The sequence below is a fragment of the Salarias fasciatus genome, unplaced genomic scaffold (assembly GCF_902148845.1).
Source record: "Salarias fasciatus unplaced genomic scaffold, fSalaFa1.1, whole genome shotgun sequence".
NCBI classification, from domain to species: Eukaryota; Metazoa; Chordata; class Actinopteri; order Blenniiformes; family Blenniidae; genus Salarias; species Salarias fasciatus.
In genome coordinates, this window is record NW_021941234.1 from 206,127 (window position 1) to 223,578 (window position 17,452).

Genomic DNA, 17,452 nt, shown 5'->3' on the forward strand with positions numbered 1-17,452 from the left:
CGCTGCACTCCATCTAATTCACAGATGTCAGTCATGTAAAAATTTGCAAAATTCAACAACTGTAGGAGAATTTCTTGGGACTTTCCACTGTTTTTTGCACCAGAAGGTTTCATTAACAGTGATTTCATGTTGAGATTGTGTTTATTTTCTTTAGTAACTGTTTATTTTTGTGCAAATGTAGACATTTTCTTCATGCGTGACTACTTAATATTAAATAACTTGCCCATGCGCTCGTGTTTGCAGGACAGCACAGGGCACGGCTATAAGATGAACAGCGTGGGCAGCAACCACTCCATCCCCAGCACCTCTGTCAGCACAGGGAGTCAGAGCAGCAGTGTGAACAGCATGCCGGAGGTGCTGGACGACCCCTGCTCCGACAAGCACCCGCAGGACTACAGCAACCCAATGGACTCCCCCCACACCAAAAAGGTAAAAGTCAGGGAATGGCATCCGAGGACTGAATGACAGATCAATACTTATGTTGTGCTAGGCCAGAGCGGGAAACTGTGTGTGCCATTGGTGAAGGTCCTGAAAATATTTTGTCTTCCGAGATGAAATCAAGCACTTCTTAGACTTTCACCAGTTGTCAAGTTGAAATAGTGTTTATCATTATTTGAAGTGAGTGAATCACTCCAGATCTGAAAAAGTAGGACACGGAAACAAAGCATTTGAATTTAAAAAGAAAATCAGCACATATTAAATGAATAATATCAGCCTATTTTGAGTGTGATAAGAGAAAATCTCGGACGGAGGTAGTAGTAAGAGTTATTCAATCTTGAAAAACAAGCATCTCACAGAAAATCAAGTTAAATGACAAGAGATCTGTGGCATAAAAGAGCTGAAGCCTTCAGAAGTAAAGATGAGGGAGAGTTGATCACTCTGTGGAAAACTTTGAAAGAAGTCCACCAGCGAGAAGTGACAATCAGCAGAGGTGATTTAAAAAGGTGGGACTGCATTAAAATAAGATTATTGTTCATGTCTGAATAAGCCTTTCTGACAGTTTAGGCCTCCTTCAACAAATACAAGGCTCTATATTTTTGTGATATGAAATCTCACATTCAAATCAAAACCACAGTGTTATTTCTCCTGTTATTCCAGGTGCTTTCATCCTGGCACTGCTGACAGGATTGACGTGCATATTTGTCTTAACCATTACTCACTATTCACGATGTACAGAAAAATCTAAAACATTACCAGCAGACAGAAATATTGAAGATATAATAAATTGGAGTTATAGTATATTGGAAAAAAGGTGCAGCGTCTGTCATTCACTGCATATTTTCTGATAATTCTGCTGCAGTTAAATCAAAATGCCTCCCAATTATGTCATCTAATAACAGCCTCGTGGTAGTGAAAACAGTGCACCTCACAGACGACAGGGAAACAAGGCGCCGCGCAAACATCCTTCAGTCCCTCTCATGGTTTCTGATGCTGAATCCCCTCCCCCCTCTGAAACCATGGAAACCATCCACACAGTCCTCACTGTTTGCAGTTTGCTTCAAGTTCATCGCCGACACCGTTCGCACTTGGAGAACAAAAGACTGTGTACACATGTCAACAAGGGGCACACACATGCAGAACCCACAGGTCAACACAGTGTCTGACAATCTCACCCAGCATCTCCCATGACTGAGAAAACCGGCGGCGAGTGGGCCGTCATCCGCTCTCTTCATCGGCTCTTTGTCTCTTTTGACATGTGCGTGAATGCAGTTGTCACTTTTCACCAACAGACAAGACGGCGTCTTGTTTCAAGTGTGACGGCGGAACAGAGAACAATCGACTGACACATATTGTTTTCCAAATGCCGATGAAGTTCACTCCTCTCTCTCTCTCTCTCACACACACACACACACACACACACACACACACACACACACACACACTCACTCACACACACACATGAACAGCTCCCCGGTCCCCAGGCTCCCGACACGTTCAGTCAGTTTTCACTGTGGCTCGGGACGGCAACTTTACAGTTGACACAGTTTCAGCAAAATGCTTTGGATCCTTTTGATATTTAGAAGTGGAAGAAGTGAAATCAATCGAGAGTTTCACTGTTTTGAAAGTCACTGAATAAATGTGACAAAACCTAAATACTGATGAAGTAGAATTATTCAGTATACTTGCAGCTTCTTTTAGCAAATGTGATTTATTGCGTTTACTGTTTTTATTAATACTGAAAATCCCAAATTCAATTAAAACTTGAAACATTGTGTGAAGTGAGGGCGAATTTGAAGTTAATATTGTTGGTTTCAATCTTCATTTGATGTGTTTTGTTGAATTTGTTAGCTCGAACCACTCTGCTGAAGAGAAACATTTTAAGAAATAAGACAAAAGAGGCCATGTGTAGACCATGTCCTCTAGAAAAATGACTACCACTCACTCACCTTCACCTATAGAATGATTGATAGTCGCAAATTAACCGAGCGCATGTAGCCCCAAAGGCCTCCAAGACCACAACCCAACAGGACACCTTCTTGCTGTGAGGCAAGAGTGTTGACCTCGACAGAACAGTGCAGCTCTGCTCTTCTTAATTTCTCAGTTTTTTGTTTTTGTGTGTTGCTCAGGACCATCAATACAACTGGGAAGACGGGCTCCACAGAGACCACCTGCCGGAGCTGAGACCAGCCTCCTCAGACAAGAGCAGCCAGGCCCACAACTACAAAAACCAAGGCCGCTTTGCCACAATAAAATCCGCCTCACTGGTAAGCGTGACCCAGAAATGTTTCAAATATTTCCCGTTGGGATCTTAAACATTTGCCTTGAAATTTTCTCTGCTCTGAGAGCCAAAAAAAAAAAAAAAACAAAAAGGAGAAGAAAAATGGGAAAAGGCGACTCGATTGCTGGAGCCAGGCTCTCTGTGTGAGAGTGTTGTGTTTACGCCACAGCAGCATATGAAGCCACAGAAGGGCCATTTCTTTTGTTCCTCTCTGCCTGTGACTGTAGTGGCTGAGCGGCTCGGGCTGGAGAAACGTGGAGCTTAACTCAGATCTTCTCCCCACCTTATTTGCTCTGTGTTCAGTTGTTTTCCTTCGTTCGATTATCTACCTCTTCCAGGATGTGTGTCCCTGATCTGCACTTTAGGCCCACTCTCTGCCACAGATCTCTCCCATGCTGCCCGCTTCTATTCACCTTATTTCTTTTGTCTTCTGCTCTTGTTCTCTGTACCATCACTCCCCTCCCTTCTTTATTTCCTCCTCTCCTGCATTTGGTAATACATCATTCTTAGATCTCTCTCTCTATCTCTCTCTCTTCTTTCTTTCTGTGTGTGTGTGGTGTGTGTGTGTGTGTGTGTGCGTGCACGCGTGTGTGGTCGCTCACTTTCTCTCTCCCTCCCTGTCTGTTGTCATGGAAACCAGCTCTAGTAACTAGAAAGTAGCAATGGTTCTGAGTGTGTGTGCACGTGGGTTAAGTGTGTGCGTGCTTACCCCGTCCGTGACCCACTGGCTCAATTGTGTCAGGTCTTAACCTTGACATCGGAGCACATGAACAGAGAGGTTTGAGTGTGCGTGTGTGTGTGTGTGTGTGTTTGCATGCATATGTAAGTGAGCGTGCGTCCTCACGCTGTCCTTGACCAGAACATGAACCGCTGGTAGTCCAGGATTGTGTATATCTTTCCCACAATGCTGTCCTTGTTTGTTTTCTCTCGCTCCGCTGGAGGTTTCATATTTTCTTGTTCACACATATTTTGTCGTCGTATCGATCTGATGCTTGTAGTGTCTCCTGACTTGCAGTGACACCGTGATGTAGGGTTAGTTTGAGCCCATGTGAAATATTTCCAGGGTACACTTTTTTAAAGCTTGAGATTTGATTTGAAGAAAAAAAAAAAAAGTAATCTGCCAAAAATGTAAACCTCTCAGAGTCGAGAGTAAAACCATGAAACTGGACCAAAGTTCAGTATCAAGATCCCATGTGAATGTTGTGTATTTTCCATTTTTGAAACTGAATTTTTTATTCTCTTTAGATGTTATTATTGTAGAACACTATAAAGGTATGAAAATATATTTGTCTTTCTCTGTAAATTCTTGGTTCTAAATCAGAGGTGTCAAGCATAAGGTTTGTGGGCCAGAACGGGCCAGAGGCTCCATTCCGGTCCACGAAGTTAACAAATTTTCTCAAGAGTAGCAGGCACAACACAGCTCTGAGTGTTGAGTGATGCTGATATGAAAGAAAACTACCTCGTTGGATTAAACTGGCATTGGTCTCATGTTGCAAGAGATGAGCATGAGCAAACTTTTTGAAATTATTGGTTCTTACGGCACTATTTACCAGTCCAACTCACTCAAAATGAGAAAGGGCTGTATGTGGTCTCTGAACTAAAATCTGTTTGACACCCTGACATAAGTGATGTCCAGAAGTGTGTGAAGCTTCTAAATGTTATTGAGCCATTAACAGATGATGAACCTCAGCCTTCACAGCTGAACTTGTTACCTTGATTTCATTCTGGGTATTTTTCACCAGAATTCTGAACTAAATGTTACCCTGAGGTATTTGACAGTGTTAAGTAGTGTTAGTTTTTTTTTCCAAGCTGCTTAGGTTCTGTTGAGTGGTTCACTTATTCCTCTGAATAAGCAATGTGCACAAAAAATGTCATCAATGGGAAACGTTCGACCTAATTTAAATGTTGACCGTGGCAAATTAGAAAAAAAAATAATAAGCTGACCAACAAACGTGCAGATGACATAAATATTTCCAGTCTGTATCTGTCTTTATCCTAATATCTTAACCTTTTAAAAGCCCCTCCGTTCTTTAAAGTACGGAAGTAGGGTTTATTTTGACTTGCATGTGGGTTTTCCCATGTCAGCATTTGCAGAAAACACAAAATCAGCAAATCAAGACAGGTGAAAATAGCACAAATCAAATAAAAAGAAGAACCACTTCCACAGTTAATAAGCCGTTCAATAAGCGGCTGGTGTGTGGATCGAGACATCCCTATCCTGGGATCATGGGTCTTTCAGGAAAAACAGATATCGTGATGGTATGGGTTGATAATCTACCCAAAGTGAGGGAGTTGAGCTGTGTAGAGGTGTTATTCAGAAGTAATTGCAGATTGTGGGATTGGCAGCACTAATGATTTCTCAGTACTGGACAGGGAGCTAGCCACGAGGAAAAGCTGCTTGCTTACTGATCGGTTTCACATTCCTACTTTTCCAGAGGGTTAGGACCTTCGGTTATTCAGAAAGGCCTAATGAGAGAGACTTGATTGGAACTGCTGCTATTTGTACATTCAGGAGCCTGTTTGACTACAGCATCAGGCTTCTTCATCATCCAAGACGAAAACTGAAGAAAAATCTTCACTGCTTACTGATAATTTTTTTCTGTAATGAAAGCCATTTTTATTAAAAAAAAAAAAAAAAAATCAGAACCTGAATGTCAGAGGTTTCAGCATAACAGGTTTCAATTGTTAGTATCCAGACGAGTTACAATCATTTACTTCTTACCTCTCAATCAGATCTGATGGCTTTTAAGGCGTCACAGAAGTGGAAGTGAGCTTGTTTTATGGTCTCGGATGTGGCATTTAAGTGGTTTATCAAGAGGTTTTATGATGACACCTTATTCATCCCACATGGGGAAACAGAGATAAGACAGCAGCTCCACAACACACACAAATATATGAAAAAATTCCCATAACAGTGTATGTACAGAAATATCCTCGAAGTGAAATCAAGGACATAATAAGTCTTGGTGCGCAGTTATGCTGTGACTGATAGAAACACATTGACAGATGATCACAAGGGGTAGAAACTCTTAGCTGTCTGAGTATGCATATAACCGCATTTTAGTGAGAATTCAAATGTCACCCTATACACTGAGGTGAACTTACCTGTGCACAACCATAAATTTACCTTTTCTCTTCTGATTCCTCATCCTTTGTTTTTCCTTGTCTTTCGTTATGCGTTTTTATTTCAGAACAGTTCTGATTTGTCATCAATATTATTATTCATCAATATTAAAATGAAACACTCCTGGTTAGCGGAGGCTGTCTGCAGACGAGGTGGCAGAGTGTGTGTGTGTGTGCGCACGTGCACGTGTGTGCGCATGTCCAGCCCGCCGGTGCTGAAACGGATGACATCATCTTTCTCTGCCGTCCTCAGATCCGAGGCTGGAATCAGCAGGTAGACAAAGGGAGGAGTGAGGGAGAGCAGAACGGGGGGTCCAGATGGTGAGAGGTGGGAGGGGGGTGGTGCTGACGGATCGCATGGAGGAGAAGAAGAAAGAAAGAAGAGGGAAAAAGAGAACAGCAAAAAGTGAGGGAACGCTAACGAGAAGAGATGACAAAGAAAGGATAAACACACTCAGAAAGCACTCTAAATCCTGAGTGACGACATATTTTTAAAAGAGACACGTGACGATGGTGAAAGACTAGGACAAAGACAAGGTGGAGGACAGAGATGGCAGTCATCATGGCGATAAGAGGGACAGATAGAAGCAAGGACGGATAAATAAACACAGGTGAGACAGAAGAGCAGCGCTAATCAAAATCCAGACCGCCAAAAATAAAACGAAGCTCGGAACATATGAAAGAAGGTGGAAAAATGAGTGCAGATTGTGGAAATATCCCAGGAAAAAAGGATGTGGAGGGAAGGGAAGCTGGAAAAGTAGTGAGAGAAGAACACCAGGGTTTATTAGAGGTCATACAAAGTCACAGATTAAAGCCTAAAGAAGGGAAATGAGAGACAACGTGAAATGTTTCTCTTCGTCTGCTGCTCCAGTCGCCTCCTGCTGCTGGTTTCAGGCTGCAGCTCGACAGCCGGTGAGCCAGCGGCAGATTACAGTCAAATGCATGACAATGTGCCTCGTCCCCATCAGCTTTCCCTGCACACGTTTAAGCACATAACTCACTCCAGATATGCTTTACTACATCTTGCAATCCCACAGTGCAACACAAATAAGACTTTAAGTCTGCAGTTGAATGCCAGAGGCTGCACGTAAACTCTCTGCACTGATTTTGTGTTTGTGGCCCAAAGAGGACACGGGAGCAAAGAGCCCCCCCCCCCCCCCCCCCCCCCCCCCCCCCCCCCCCCCCCCCCCCCCCGCTCATGTGCATCAACAGGAAAACAGGATACTAAACAAGGGTCTGCAGAGGCCTTTTGCCTCCGTCTTCCAGTCTGATGACTCCACCATATGTTACTATATATCTGCAGCAACTTTCCAAATACAGCTGTGGCTTCCTCCACAACCCCAGTGCCACAAAAGTTGGGACATTATGGAAACAACATTTAGATGTTTTGTTTAACTAATCATAATGCAACACATCGAATACTGAAACTTAGGAATCTTGTAAAAGTTGAAAAAAACTTCACTCTGTTTTGAGCTGTGCATGGTTTTTCAGCATTTCTGGAAAAATCAATCATGCATTAAAAATGAAAACACATCTGATTGGCTTTCGATTGACAGCAGCAGCAAAATAAAACCCCGGTTATTCAGCTAATGTCATGAGCAACTATAAAAATGAATTAAGAGTCCTGGCAGAAACATAGCAGTGGAAGAATTAGAGCCAATCTTCTCCCAAAGTAAATCTCAACTTAAGTTTTAAAGAAACATCTAATTATTCCATTTAATAACCGTCTTGTTTTATTTCTCTTCTACAGCAGTCTGTTTTCCAGATATTTCAGATATGCTGTCACTTCTTATTTGTGAAAATATGTAATTTGACATCACGATTCGTAAGCTCTGCTTTAGAAGACACTAACATAGCAAGTTTCGGATTCTGTTTCCAGTCACATGGGGTTCTTTTAAAAATCCCAGTCATTTAGTGTCCAAAAGCTTGCATGAGTCAATGAATCCATTTGCATCTTTGCATGCAGAAGGAGGACACAACGGCCATTGTTTTGAAAAAGGAAATACATCTTGTCATTCATTAAATATCAAGCCAATGTTTACCTCACTCCCTCAAACTGCAGCCTCTCTGCTTCTTGCTGATCCGTTGTGAGCTGTGTTCACTGGCAGTGCTTTTCAAGTGTTCCTGAGCTTGTGCAGTGATTCTCACAACATATTCATCTTTGGTTTTAATGCCTTGTATGCCTTGGGGCTTTTCGTAAATTTTGAAAATTTTGCAGATTCTTTGTTTGTTGTTATTGTTGTTGTTGTTGTTTATATTATTTGCTGTGGCTGATGAGCAATTCCAAGCAGAAAATGGCCAAAGAGCTGCTGGTTTTCATTTGATCTCATTAAAACATTCAGCCTTCTCCTGCATGCTCCTTCACCATGAATATGATCTCCTCTCCAGTCCCAGAGTCTTGTGTGAAAGAGGCCGTCACATGACGTGACTTGGCCCTTTGTAGCAGCGTGCCGGGTGGCAGTGAGGCAAGTGACCAGGATTGGGAGGCTCTATTACAGTAGGGGTATTGATTCAGGGCAGATTAAGAAGAAGGGGAGCTCAGCCTCCACCCCCACATTTCCACACCAGCCCCTACCGCCACCCGCTCACCCACCTCGCCTTTCCCTCTGGATGCTCCAATTTTACTGAATTTTTTTTTTTTTCTTCCTTAAATTTAACTCTCTCCAAGTCACCCTCCATCTGCTGTTTCTGCACAGCTATCACCCTCCCTCCCCTAATCTCTGGGCCCGCTCCTCTCAGACCCCCTCCTCCCTCCTCTCCAACTTCTCTCACTCTTACTAAATGAGGTATTCATGTGACCCACCTGCTGTCCGCCGCTTAGCGTTAGCCCCACTAAAGAGCCGCTCTGTGCTCTTGTTGGCCCGGAGAGTCGGCCTGCCTCATTCACAGTTCACACGTCTGCCGCCTCGGCCGCTGCGTGCCCAGGGCGCCCAACCAAGGGAAAAAGAAGGAGGTGGTAGGGTTCAACGTCCAGAAAAGGGGGAGGGGGAGACTGGGGGTGGGGGAGACTGGGGGTGTATCTGGGTGGCATCGGAGCTCAGACGGGGTTCCGTCGGGCATAGGATGCTCCACAAGGTTCCTGGATGCTGGTGCTCTTGGCTAAAGTCGCCATCATGTTTGGCCTGAAGAGTTCAGGTGGAAGTTATGAGAAGATGCGGAGCGAGTACTACCTAGACGTGGAGAACCCTTTCTGTCCTCAGGTTGGTGTGTCAGGTTCAGGTTCACATCCTGTTGTTTGTTTTTTTTTTAAGGGAGAATATATCTAAAACAGTCTTAAAGCATGTTTTGTAAGTGCTAATTTCACATGAAATGTATTCCTGTAGCGGCTGTTTATTGTTGTTTATGTGACTTGTTTTCTTGTTTAAGCGGATTTGAGGTCTTTTGTGGTGACTTCCATGAGACGACTGTGTGTGTGTGTGTGTGTGTGTGTGTGTGTGCGATGGTCCGATGAAAGAGCTTTTGTGTTGCTCCCTTCGTGGATTTCACAATTTTTTTTTTCCAATGTCTTAATTTTCCATCCGTCACTCTTTCCTTTATCAACTGTTTTATTGCCATTGTTGAACTGCAATATTTGACAAACCCAATGAACTTTCTGAGAAAAAATGATGACCTGTTGATTGTTATTGTTGCTCCACATGATGCTTTGACACTGCTTCTTCTGCTCGTGCACTCGAGAAGCCACTGGTTTGGTTTTGTTGGATCGAAATCGAGGCCTCCCTCTTAACTTTTCCCCTCTTTCTCCGCAGGTGACCAAACAAATCCACGAGCATGAGCAGGAAAGCGAGCTGCGGGAGCAGATGTCGGGTTACAAGCGCATGCGGCGGCAGCACCAGAAGCAGCTGATCGCCCTGGAGAACAAGCTGAAGGCCGAAATGGACGAGCACCGGCTCAAGCTGCAGAAGGAGGTGGAGACGCAGGCCAACAACGCCTACATCGAGCTGGAGAAGCTGGCCAAACGCCACGCTGTGCACACTGAGAAAGAGGTGGGACTTTGTGTGTTACAGAACGTGAGTGGATACATAATGCCGCCACTTCTCAGGTTCTCTTTTTTTCCAGAGATGATCACACATCACGCAACAGTTGAATCTAATATGAAGAGGTTTTCTTTGAAAAACTACAGCAAGACTCATAACTAACTCACTGGGTTAAAGCTCATCAAAGTTTAACCCTGTTAGAGAAAATGGCATCAACCTTCAACCTCGGTGTTATATTTCAGTGCTGAGGGAAGTTTTATTCGCCCTCTACACACTGCTGCCGTCCACTGATACAATGAAACACACGAGCAAGAAGTGGGTCAGCGAATGTCACGCTCTGAAAAACAAGCCGCATATCTCTGTGATTAGCAGGCAGCGCGCCGGACGATAGTATGTCTGTCCGCACAGACAAGGATACTGAGATACATAAACACACACACACACACACACACACACACACACACACACACACACACACCATACACACTGCTCTGAAGGTAAACCAGCAGGTTACTGGCTGTTTCATTAGATTCTGACTCAGTTTCTCTTTTCAGAAAATAGGTTGATTTGGTCTCATTAGTCCCATTTTTGGGATCTTTATGCAGCATTTGACATCTTCCAGTCATTGCTGAACATCAAAATGTATTCCTCTCTTTTTTTTCAGTCCAATCAAAACAATTTTTAAAATTACATAAATGTAAGAAAATCAATGATTAGAAAAAAAAAAAACTTCTGTATATTTATAGCAAAAGAGGTGGAATAAAGTCACAGAATGACAGTGTTTGTTCCCAATGAAGGCCTGGATGCTAATCTGAAGACCCTTCTCCTGTCTGTTCTCTCCCCGTGTGTCCTACAGATGAAGACGGCCCTGACAGATGAGAAGAAGTTCCAGCAGCAGATTGTGGCCCAGCAGAAGAAGGAGCTAACTACTTTTCTGGATAATCAAAAGAAACAGTATAAACTCTGCAAAGAGAAGATTAAGGAGGTGCGCCATGTTTTCATTTTCCTCCCAGCTCCCCTTTGTGTGACACACAGTTCTGTTTGCTGTTTACTGTGGAATCAGACTCCCCCACACGCGATCGTGCACATTCAGAAGCTCCAAAGTAACTTGTGTTGAGTCACTCAGCCTACTTACCATGTACTTACACATGTATGCACACATGAGCGGAGGGGAAGAGCCATAAATCCACACTCACTGTGGAGCGTTCGCGCGCCCGCACAACCTTGAAGCAGAGTCCAGAGAGTCGTCCTGTGGCCCAGGAGGGTGATATGCCATGTTTTCACTTAGAAGATAAGTGACCAAAAAATTAGGTCAGCACAGTTAAAAGAAAGCATCACTGGCTGGGTGAGATATTTCCCACCAACTGAGGGCCAAGAATGGAATTAGACACCGCAGAGAGCAGGGATCAGGCTCATGTGTTAACGCCAGTCGTAGATTACTTTAAAGCCCATAAAAGAGGAGGAGTACTCGTACTGAGATGCGTTTGGATTCTTTCCAGTTCCAGTGTCCCTCTGGCTGCACTTGTTGTTTGTAGTTCAAAATAAAAGGTCAACAAGAGTTTGTTTTTGTGGTTTTTCCCACTGAAAACACTGGGAATGTGGAGTTATGTGAAGGATTATTCTCCATATTCCAAACGTGTAGTGTAGCAGAGTAGGAAAAATGCTAGCTGCTCAAACACCTGTGGATCCCTGAAACGTATGATTCATTCGACTAAAATGGATTGGAGGACTGTAAGGAAATCAGCTTTTTCAGCCCACAACTAGTTACAGTTTGCCAGTGAGCATGCTGAGGCTTCACAGTTTTCGCAGTTTTCCTCATGTACACGTCAAATTAGTCCCATGTCTGATTGTGGGGGAAAAAGCACCAACACTTAACCTGCTTCCTGGTAGTTTTCAAAATCTGTTCAACAATTCCTTTTATGTAGTATATTGATCTATTTAAGTAAATTAATAGAACACGTTCACGTGTTGATGTTCCAAACTCATTGATTAAGACCATAGTAGTTTGTTAGTTTTGATGATAACTGCATTTTATCTTTCTTTTAAAAGTCCACTGACATCTTGAACTCAGTGGACATAAAAATCGAGCTCAACGGCTCTACTTCATTTGCAATATTATTGCTATTGATCAATAAATGGTTTCCTGGACCTTTACCCTCCTCAGGAGATGAACGAGGACCACAGCACACCCAAGAAGGAGAAGCAGGAGCGTCTTTCCAAGCACAAGGAGAACATGCAACACTCCCAGGCCGAGGAGGAGGCCCACCTCCTGGCCCAGCAGCGGGTCTTCTATGACCGCAACTGCCGCGCCTTCAAACGCAAAACCATGATCAAGAGACACGATCTGGAGCAGGAGCAGATTCGAGAGGTGCGCCACTGGACAAAGCAAAACTTGAAATGTGCAGACATTGTGGTGAAAGACCCAACGTGACGTTTTCACTGACAACAGCAGCGTGTTTTTAACAATTATCCCCATTGTTCACGAGGGCCGAGCTGTTTTGTTATTAACTAAGGAGATTTTTACTGGGTAAAGCAACCCAACAATGTTGTAATCTGAAAATCTGTTAGGAAGGCTTAGAAAGCCCACAAACTTTCTGTGGGAAAAAAAGACAAAAACAAGCTAAGATTCAATGTGGGGTGCTTTTTTGCATTGTTTTGTTGTTGATAGCAATCAGTTATTTCAGCTTGAAAGAAAGAATCACTTCAATCATGCCTCCACCTGACAGGAGCTGAACAAGAAGAAGACCCAGAAGGAGATGGAGCACGCCATGCTGATCCGCCACGACGAGTCCACGCAGGAGCTGGAGCAGCGGCAGCTGAAGACCCTGCAGAAGCTGCGCATGGACCTGATCCGCCTGCAGCACCAGACCGAGCTGGAGAACCAGATCGAGTACAACAACAGACGGGAGCGCGAGCTCCACCGCAAGCACGTGATGGAGCTCCGGCAGCAACCCAAGAACCTTAAAGTGAGTGGACGGCGGTGCAGGAAGGCTCTTGGTAGTCGCGATGTGCGTCGTCACACTTAAAATGCACCATGGATTTGATTCCACAGGTTGTTTTTTCTTTTTCTTTTTTTATAAATGAGCTTTCATTTGTCTTTGAAAAGACAACAGGGATCCACCTCGAAGATGGCGCAAGCAATGAGCAACATCTCTTTGGTTCATCACACAGTGATGCAACATGAATGTAATAAATTAATTTGGGAAAATAGTGAAAGAACATACAACATATGTCATCTCCGAATTTCATTTTTGTTTCCTCTTCAGGGCAATAAATCCTTGTAATGTGGATTTGGCTTGTGGCAATATGAGGCCTTTCACCTTTAGCAGTATGAAACCCTCACAGTAGTGAGACAGAGATCGGAGTGACGTGGTTTGAAAGGTGCTCTGTAACTGCCGCCGTTGTCCTCTAACCCTCGGCGTTTCCCCGTCCCCTGCTCCAGGTGTTGGAGCTGCAGATCAAGAAGCAGTTCCAGGACACGTGTAAGGTGCAGACCAAGCAGTACAAGGCCCTGCGCCACCACCAGATGGAAGTGACGCCCAAGGCCGAGCACAAGACGGTCCTCAAGGCCCTGAAGGATGAGCAGACGCGCAAGCTGGCCATCCTGGCCGAGCAGTACGAGCAGAGCATCAACGAGATGATGGCCTCGCAGGCGGTGAGTGGAGGGACCGCGGTCGCTTTTAAACTACCTCAAAATTAATAGCAGTTAAAAGAAGAAGAAAAAATATTGTACTCGTTGAATGACATCTTGTTGTTTTCTTTCTACCTGTTCCTTCTGCTTCGACTGTTTCTCCTTGTTTGTCCTCTTCTTGTCTTTGTCCGGCTCCCGTCGCCCCTCCCTCGCTGTCTTCCCACATCGTGTCTGTCCCTGTTGCCCTTCTGTTTCTCCCCATCACTCTGTCTCTGCCTGCCCTCTTCCTTTCCTCCTCCTCCGTCTCACTGCTGTGCTTCTTGTCCACGTAAACTCTCCACTCCTCATGCCCACACCATCCCACCCTCCTGTATATCTCTTCCCCGTCTCTTTGTACTGCCGCCGCCGCCACCGCCGCCCTCCCCTTCCACCCCCTTGTTGCGGGCCACGGTCGGCCGTGTCAGCTGCGTCTGGACGAGTCCCAGGAAGCCGAGTGCCAGGCCCTGAGGCAGCAGCTGCAGCAGGAGATGGAGCTGCTCAATGCCTACCAGAGCAAGATCAAGATGCAGACTGAGGCGCAGCACGAGCGCGAGCAGCAGAAGCTGGAGCAGAAGGTGTCGCTGCGCCGGGCTCACCTGGAACAAAAGGTACAGTGAAGAGAAGATCTTGAGCAGTTCTCTGTGTTGTGTCATGTTAGAACAGACTCACTAGACAGTAGAGTGACCCATTGGTTAGTTATTGTGGTAGAAAAGTGCTCAGCCTGTTATAAAGTAATGTCTTTGAATGGTTGTTGTCCCACTGATGTTCAGCCTTTCTTCACACTGACTCAGAGTTCTGACTTCTCAGCTCTTAATCTTAACTCTGAGAGCGTCAGTGTTTGTCTTTGTTTTAAACTTATTAGTGTTTATATCCACCACTGTTTGGATCTACAGTGGTGCCGATACCAGTATCAAACAAATGCTACAAAGCAGTTCCATCCAAAAACTGACGCTGGACATCAACATCTCAGCAGAGCAGCTAAAGAGGAGCAAGTCTCAGCTGTATGAAGTCTTGTTTTTGTCTTCTTTAGACATGAGCAGCACTGACATTTTGATATTTTTCTTCACAAATGTCAGTTCTTTTTCCCCACGTGTTAGCCGTGTTTGGAAGTCGCTCCTGACGGTGACGTCCGTCATCTTTCATGCGAGTGTTGGAGTCAGCGTGCCATGTGTGCGTGTGATGAGAGGAGCGCGGCCGAGCGCGCCTCCTCCCAGAGGCAGACGTCACCGTCACAGTCTAGTAGGCAGCACTCCGACAACAAAGAGAGAGAACTCTGAGACGCTGCTCCGATCCAGTTCTGCAGGGTCCGGCGCTGCCTCCGAGCCGGCCGCGGCCATCTGTTGCCCTCTCCTGGCTGCACGCCGCGTCTGCACGCCGCCTCGGAGATGATGTCATGCTTTTCAGAGGCACTATTGTCCTCGGGTTCGGTTCACGGTCAGAGTGGAGGTTTTCCGTGCATGCTCAGTCGCCGCTCAGATTGCCGTATTGCACCACACCGAGCTTTTTATGTGCACCTGTGGATGCGACTGCGTGTGATCACAGCTGATCGCAATAAGATGCTGGATGCCAGGTTTTGCGTCAAAAGAAGATGAAATAAGAGAAGAGGAAAACAATCCAGCTCCCCAATAATAATATACTCACTGCTACAATAAAGAAAAAGTCCCTTAAGTCCACCCCACACGCAGCTTAGAAATACATTTGTGTTGACTTTCTGTTATTGATCTAAAATGGATAAATACTGTATGTAATATGCATGAAATTAAAACAGTCCAACTGAACCATTATCAACAGAAAGAAATGATCCATACAAGCTTTCAATGTACAGTCTTCATCACTCATGAGACTTAAGGCATAATCATGTAGATATGTCTTTATTAATAATTGATCAGTTAGCAACTTGTTTAAAAATTCTATTTAGTTTGTCGGAGATGAAACCTTATAATTAACTACCGTCCAAAGACGTTTTCAATCTCTCTTATGTGACAACAAAGCTGTTTTCATGTCATATTTTATAGATTTCATCAATGCTTCAGTGAATTTCTTTAGAAGTTGCTGCAGCTCCCAGTCTGTCCTCAGTTCATGTGTCTCTAGGTTGAGATCACGAGTTAACATGAGCTTTAACCACCAATTCATTTCAGTTTAAACCAGCATAGCTCTCCTTACTGTGGACAGGCTCCATCAAGTAGTCGCTCTTTAACAGGGATCACTTAATGAAGAAAAGGTTGATTAAAAAAGGAATAAATGAAGTGTAAAAAATGTTTTTCTTTCCTTTGAATACACACTTTTAACAGTGAATATAATGTGAGCTTAATGGGAGGAAATTAGACGTACATTACTGTGAGTAGCACCCCCCCTTCCCCCTCCTGCCTGTCTCTTTAAATAAAAGACAACCAGTGAAGGGGAGAACCCAACCTGCTCACTGCACCACCTTGTGGTACAAAGTGATATGACATGTTGAAGTGTGCTAACTTGTTTCGGGTTAATTCAAAATGCTTTGAACATCGTCTTTTATTCTTTTTAGATGAAAGAGGAGCTGGGTTCCCTTCAGAAGGAGCGGACGGACCGGATCAAACACCTGCTGGAGCGTCAGGAGCGGGAGACCGACAGCTTCGACATGGAGAGCATGCGTCTGGGTTTCGGGAACTTGGGCACCTTGGACTTTCCCAAGGATGATTACAGATGAGAGGCCGCCATCCGAGACGCCGCCGTTCTCTCGTGCTCCTTTTCTCTCCTTCTCCTCTTTGACCTGACCTGAGCCGACAGGGCAGATTTTCACTGCTGCTGACAGCCTCACGTAAACACACTTATCTTACACACAAACACACACACACATACATACACACACACACATCCCAGCTCCAGATCTAGCCGGTTGTGTTTCCTGGGCCGGGTCAGGTGGGCTCCACAGCAGGTGGGTCAGAGTCCCCAAAGAAAAAAAAATAAGAAAAAGAAAAAACAAACTTCCTCCCTTCCCTCGCCTCTCGTGGTGTCACAAAAAAAAAATGCTGGATAACTTGCAGTAGTTGTCATGTTTTATTTGTACGAATAATGATAACGTAGTCACAGTGTTTCTCGTTTCTTGTGCAATGACGACACTTCGGTGTGACTGCGAGTGCAAGGCGAGAGAGACGCCGGGAGGGCAAAGAAAACGATACAACTGGGGCAGTTCTGTACGATCACACGTTCCAAGTGGTGACTCCTTCCTTAAAGTCTGTTCTTCTCTGCTCTCAAGCAATGCAAATAAATAAATGAAATTTAAGAATCTAAATGACAAAGCAGACCCCTCTGCAGCCGCTCGTCCCGCCCGCTGCTTCCTTCTTCTGTATTTATTCATCAGGAGATTTTTCAGGACAAATTAGAATCATCTGAGAGCAGAATCTCACCGTGTACATACCGGCTCTGCCATAAATGTGATTCCTGGATGGTGGACGGGTGAGTGAATCATGGTACTCAGCGTGTGTAACGTACTGATCTCTGCACTGCACTGCAGCCAATGTGAAAAATAATCTACATGTGAACTCCCAGCTAGCACAAAGGGCTTCATGGGGAGGGTCTTGTACTTTGTGTATAGAAGGATTTATGGAGAGCTTTTACTTATTTTCGTATTGTATTTTAACTGTCACTCAAATCAGAAGAAAGATTTTTAAATGCGCTTTTTCTTTTTTTTGTTCTCCCCCCCTTTAATCCTGTCTTAAAGGTGCAGTCATCTATCAGTGGGATTTTCTTTTAATTTCTCTTTTTTTTTCTTCTCCTTTTGCTTTTCTTATGAACCAGACCAGTATGACGCTCTATTATTGCATGCACTTTAATTTTTTTTTCCAGGTTAAAAGAAAGCATGAATCTGTCAGAGCTTTTAATTATATTTGTAAATAAAGTGCTCATCACACAAAATCATGTTGTCATGTTTACTGCACACAACAACAGAGAAAAATCCTTATAGTTCCCAATTCGTATGAGAACTGAGTT

At 44.3% G+C, this 17,452-nt stretch overlaps 1 protein-coding gene across 3 annotated transcripts in view; it reads left to right on the forward strand.

Annotated features, from left to right (window-relative positions):
* LOC115384403 (serine/threonine-protein kinase TAO3-like) overlaps positions 1 to 16,627 on the forward strand; it is a 73,142-nt gene extending 56,515 nt beyond the window's left edge. For 2 of the 3 annotated variants that reach the window (XM_030086660.1, XM_030086661.1), the window contains exons 13-21: positions 244 to 429; positions 2,568 to 2,705; positions 9,589 to 9,825; positions 10,673 to 10,801; positions 11,981 to 12,184; positions 12,543 to 12,782; positions 13,259 to 13,471; positions 13,912 to 14,094; positions 16,008 to 16,627. In XM_030086660.1, coding sequence (XP_029942520.1) covers positions 244 to 429; positions 2,568 to 2,705; positions 9,589 to 9,825; positions 10,673 to 10,801; positions 11,981 to 12,184; positions 12,543 to 12,782; positions 13,259 to 13,471; positions 13,912 to 14,094; positions 16,008 to 16,169 — 1,692 coding nt within the window. In that variant the 3' untranslated portion in view covers positions 16,170 to 16,627. Of the gene's footprint in view, positions 1 to 243; positions 430 to 2,567; positions 2,706 to 8,884; positions 9,043 to 9,588; positions 9,826 to 10,672; positions 10,802 to 11,980; positions 12,185 to 12,542; positions 12,783 to 13,258; positions 13,472 to 13,911; positions 14,095 to 16,007 lie in introns of those variants that run through there. The other variant, XM_030086662.1, reaches the window with a different exon arrangement.
* Positions 16,628 to 17,452: the final 825 nt, after the last annotated feature.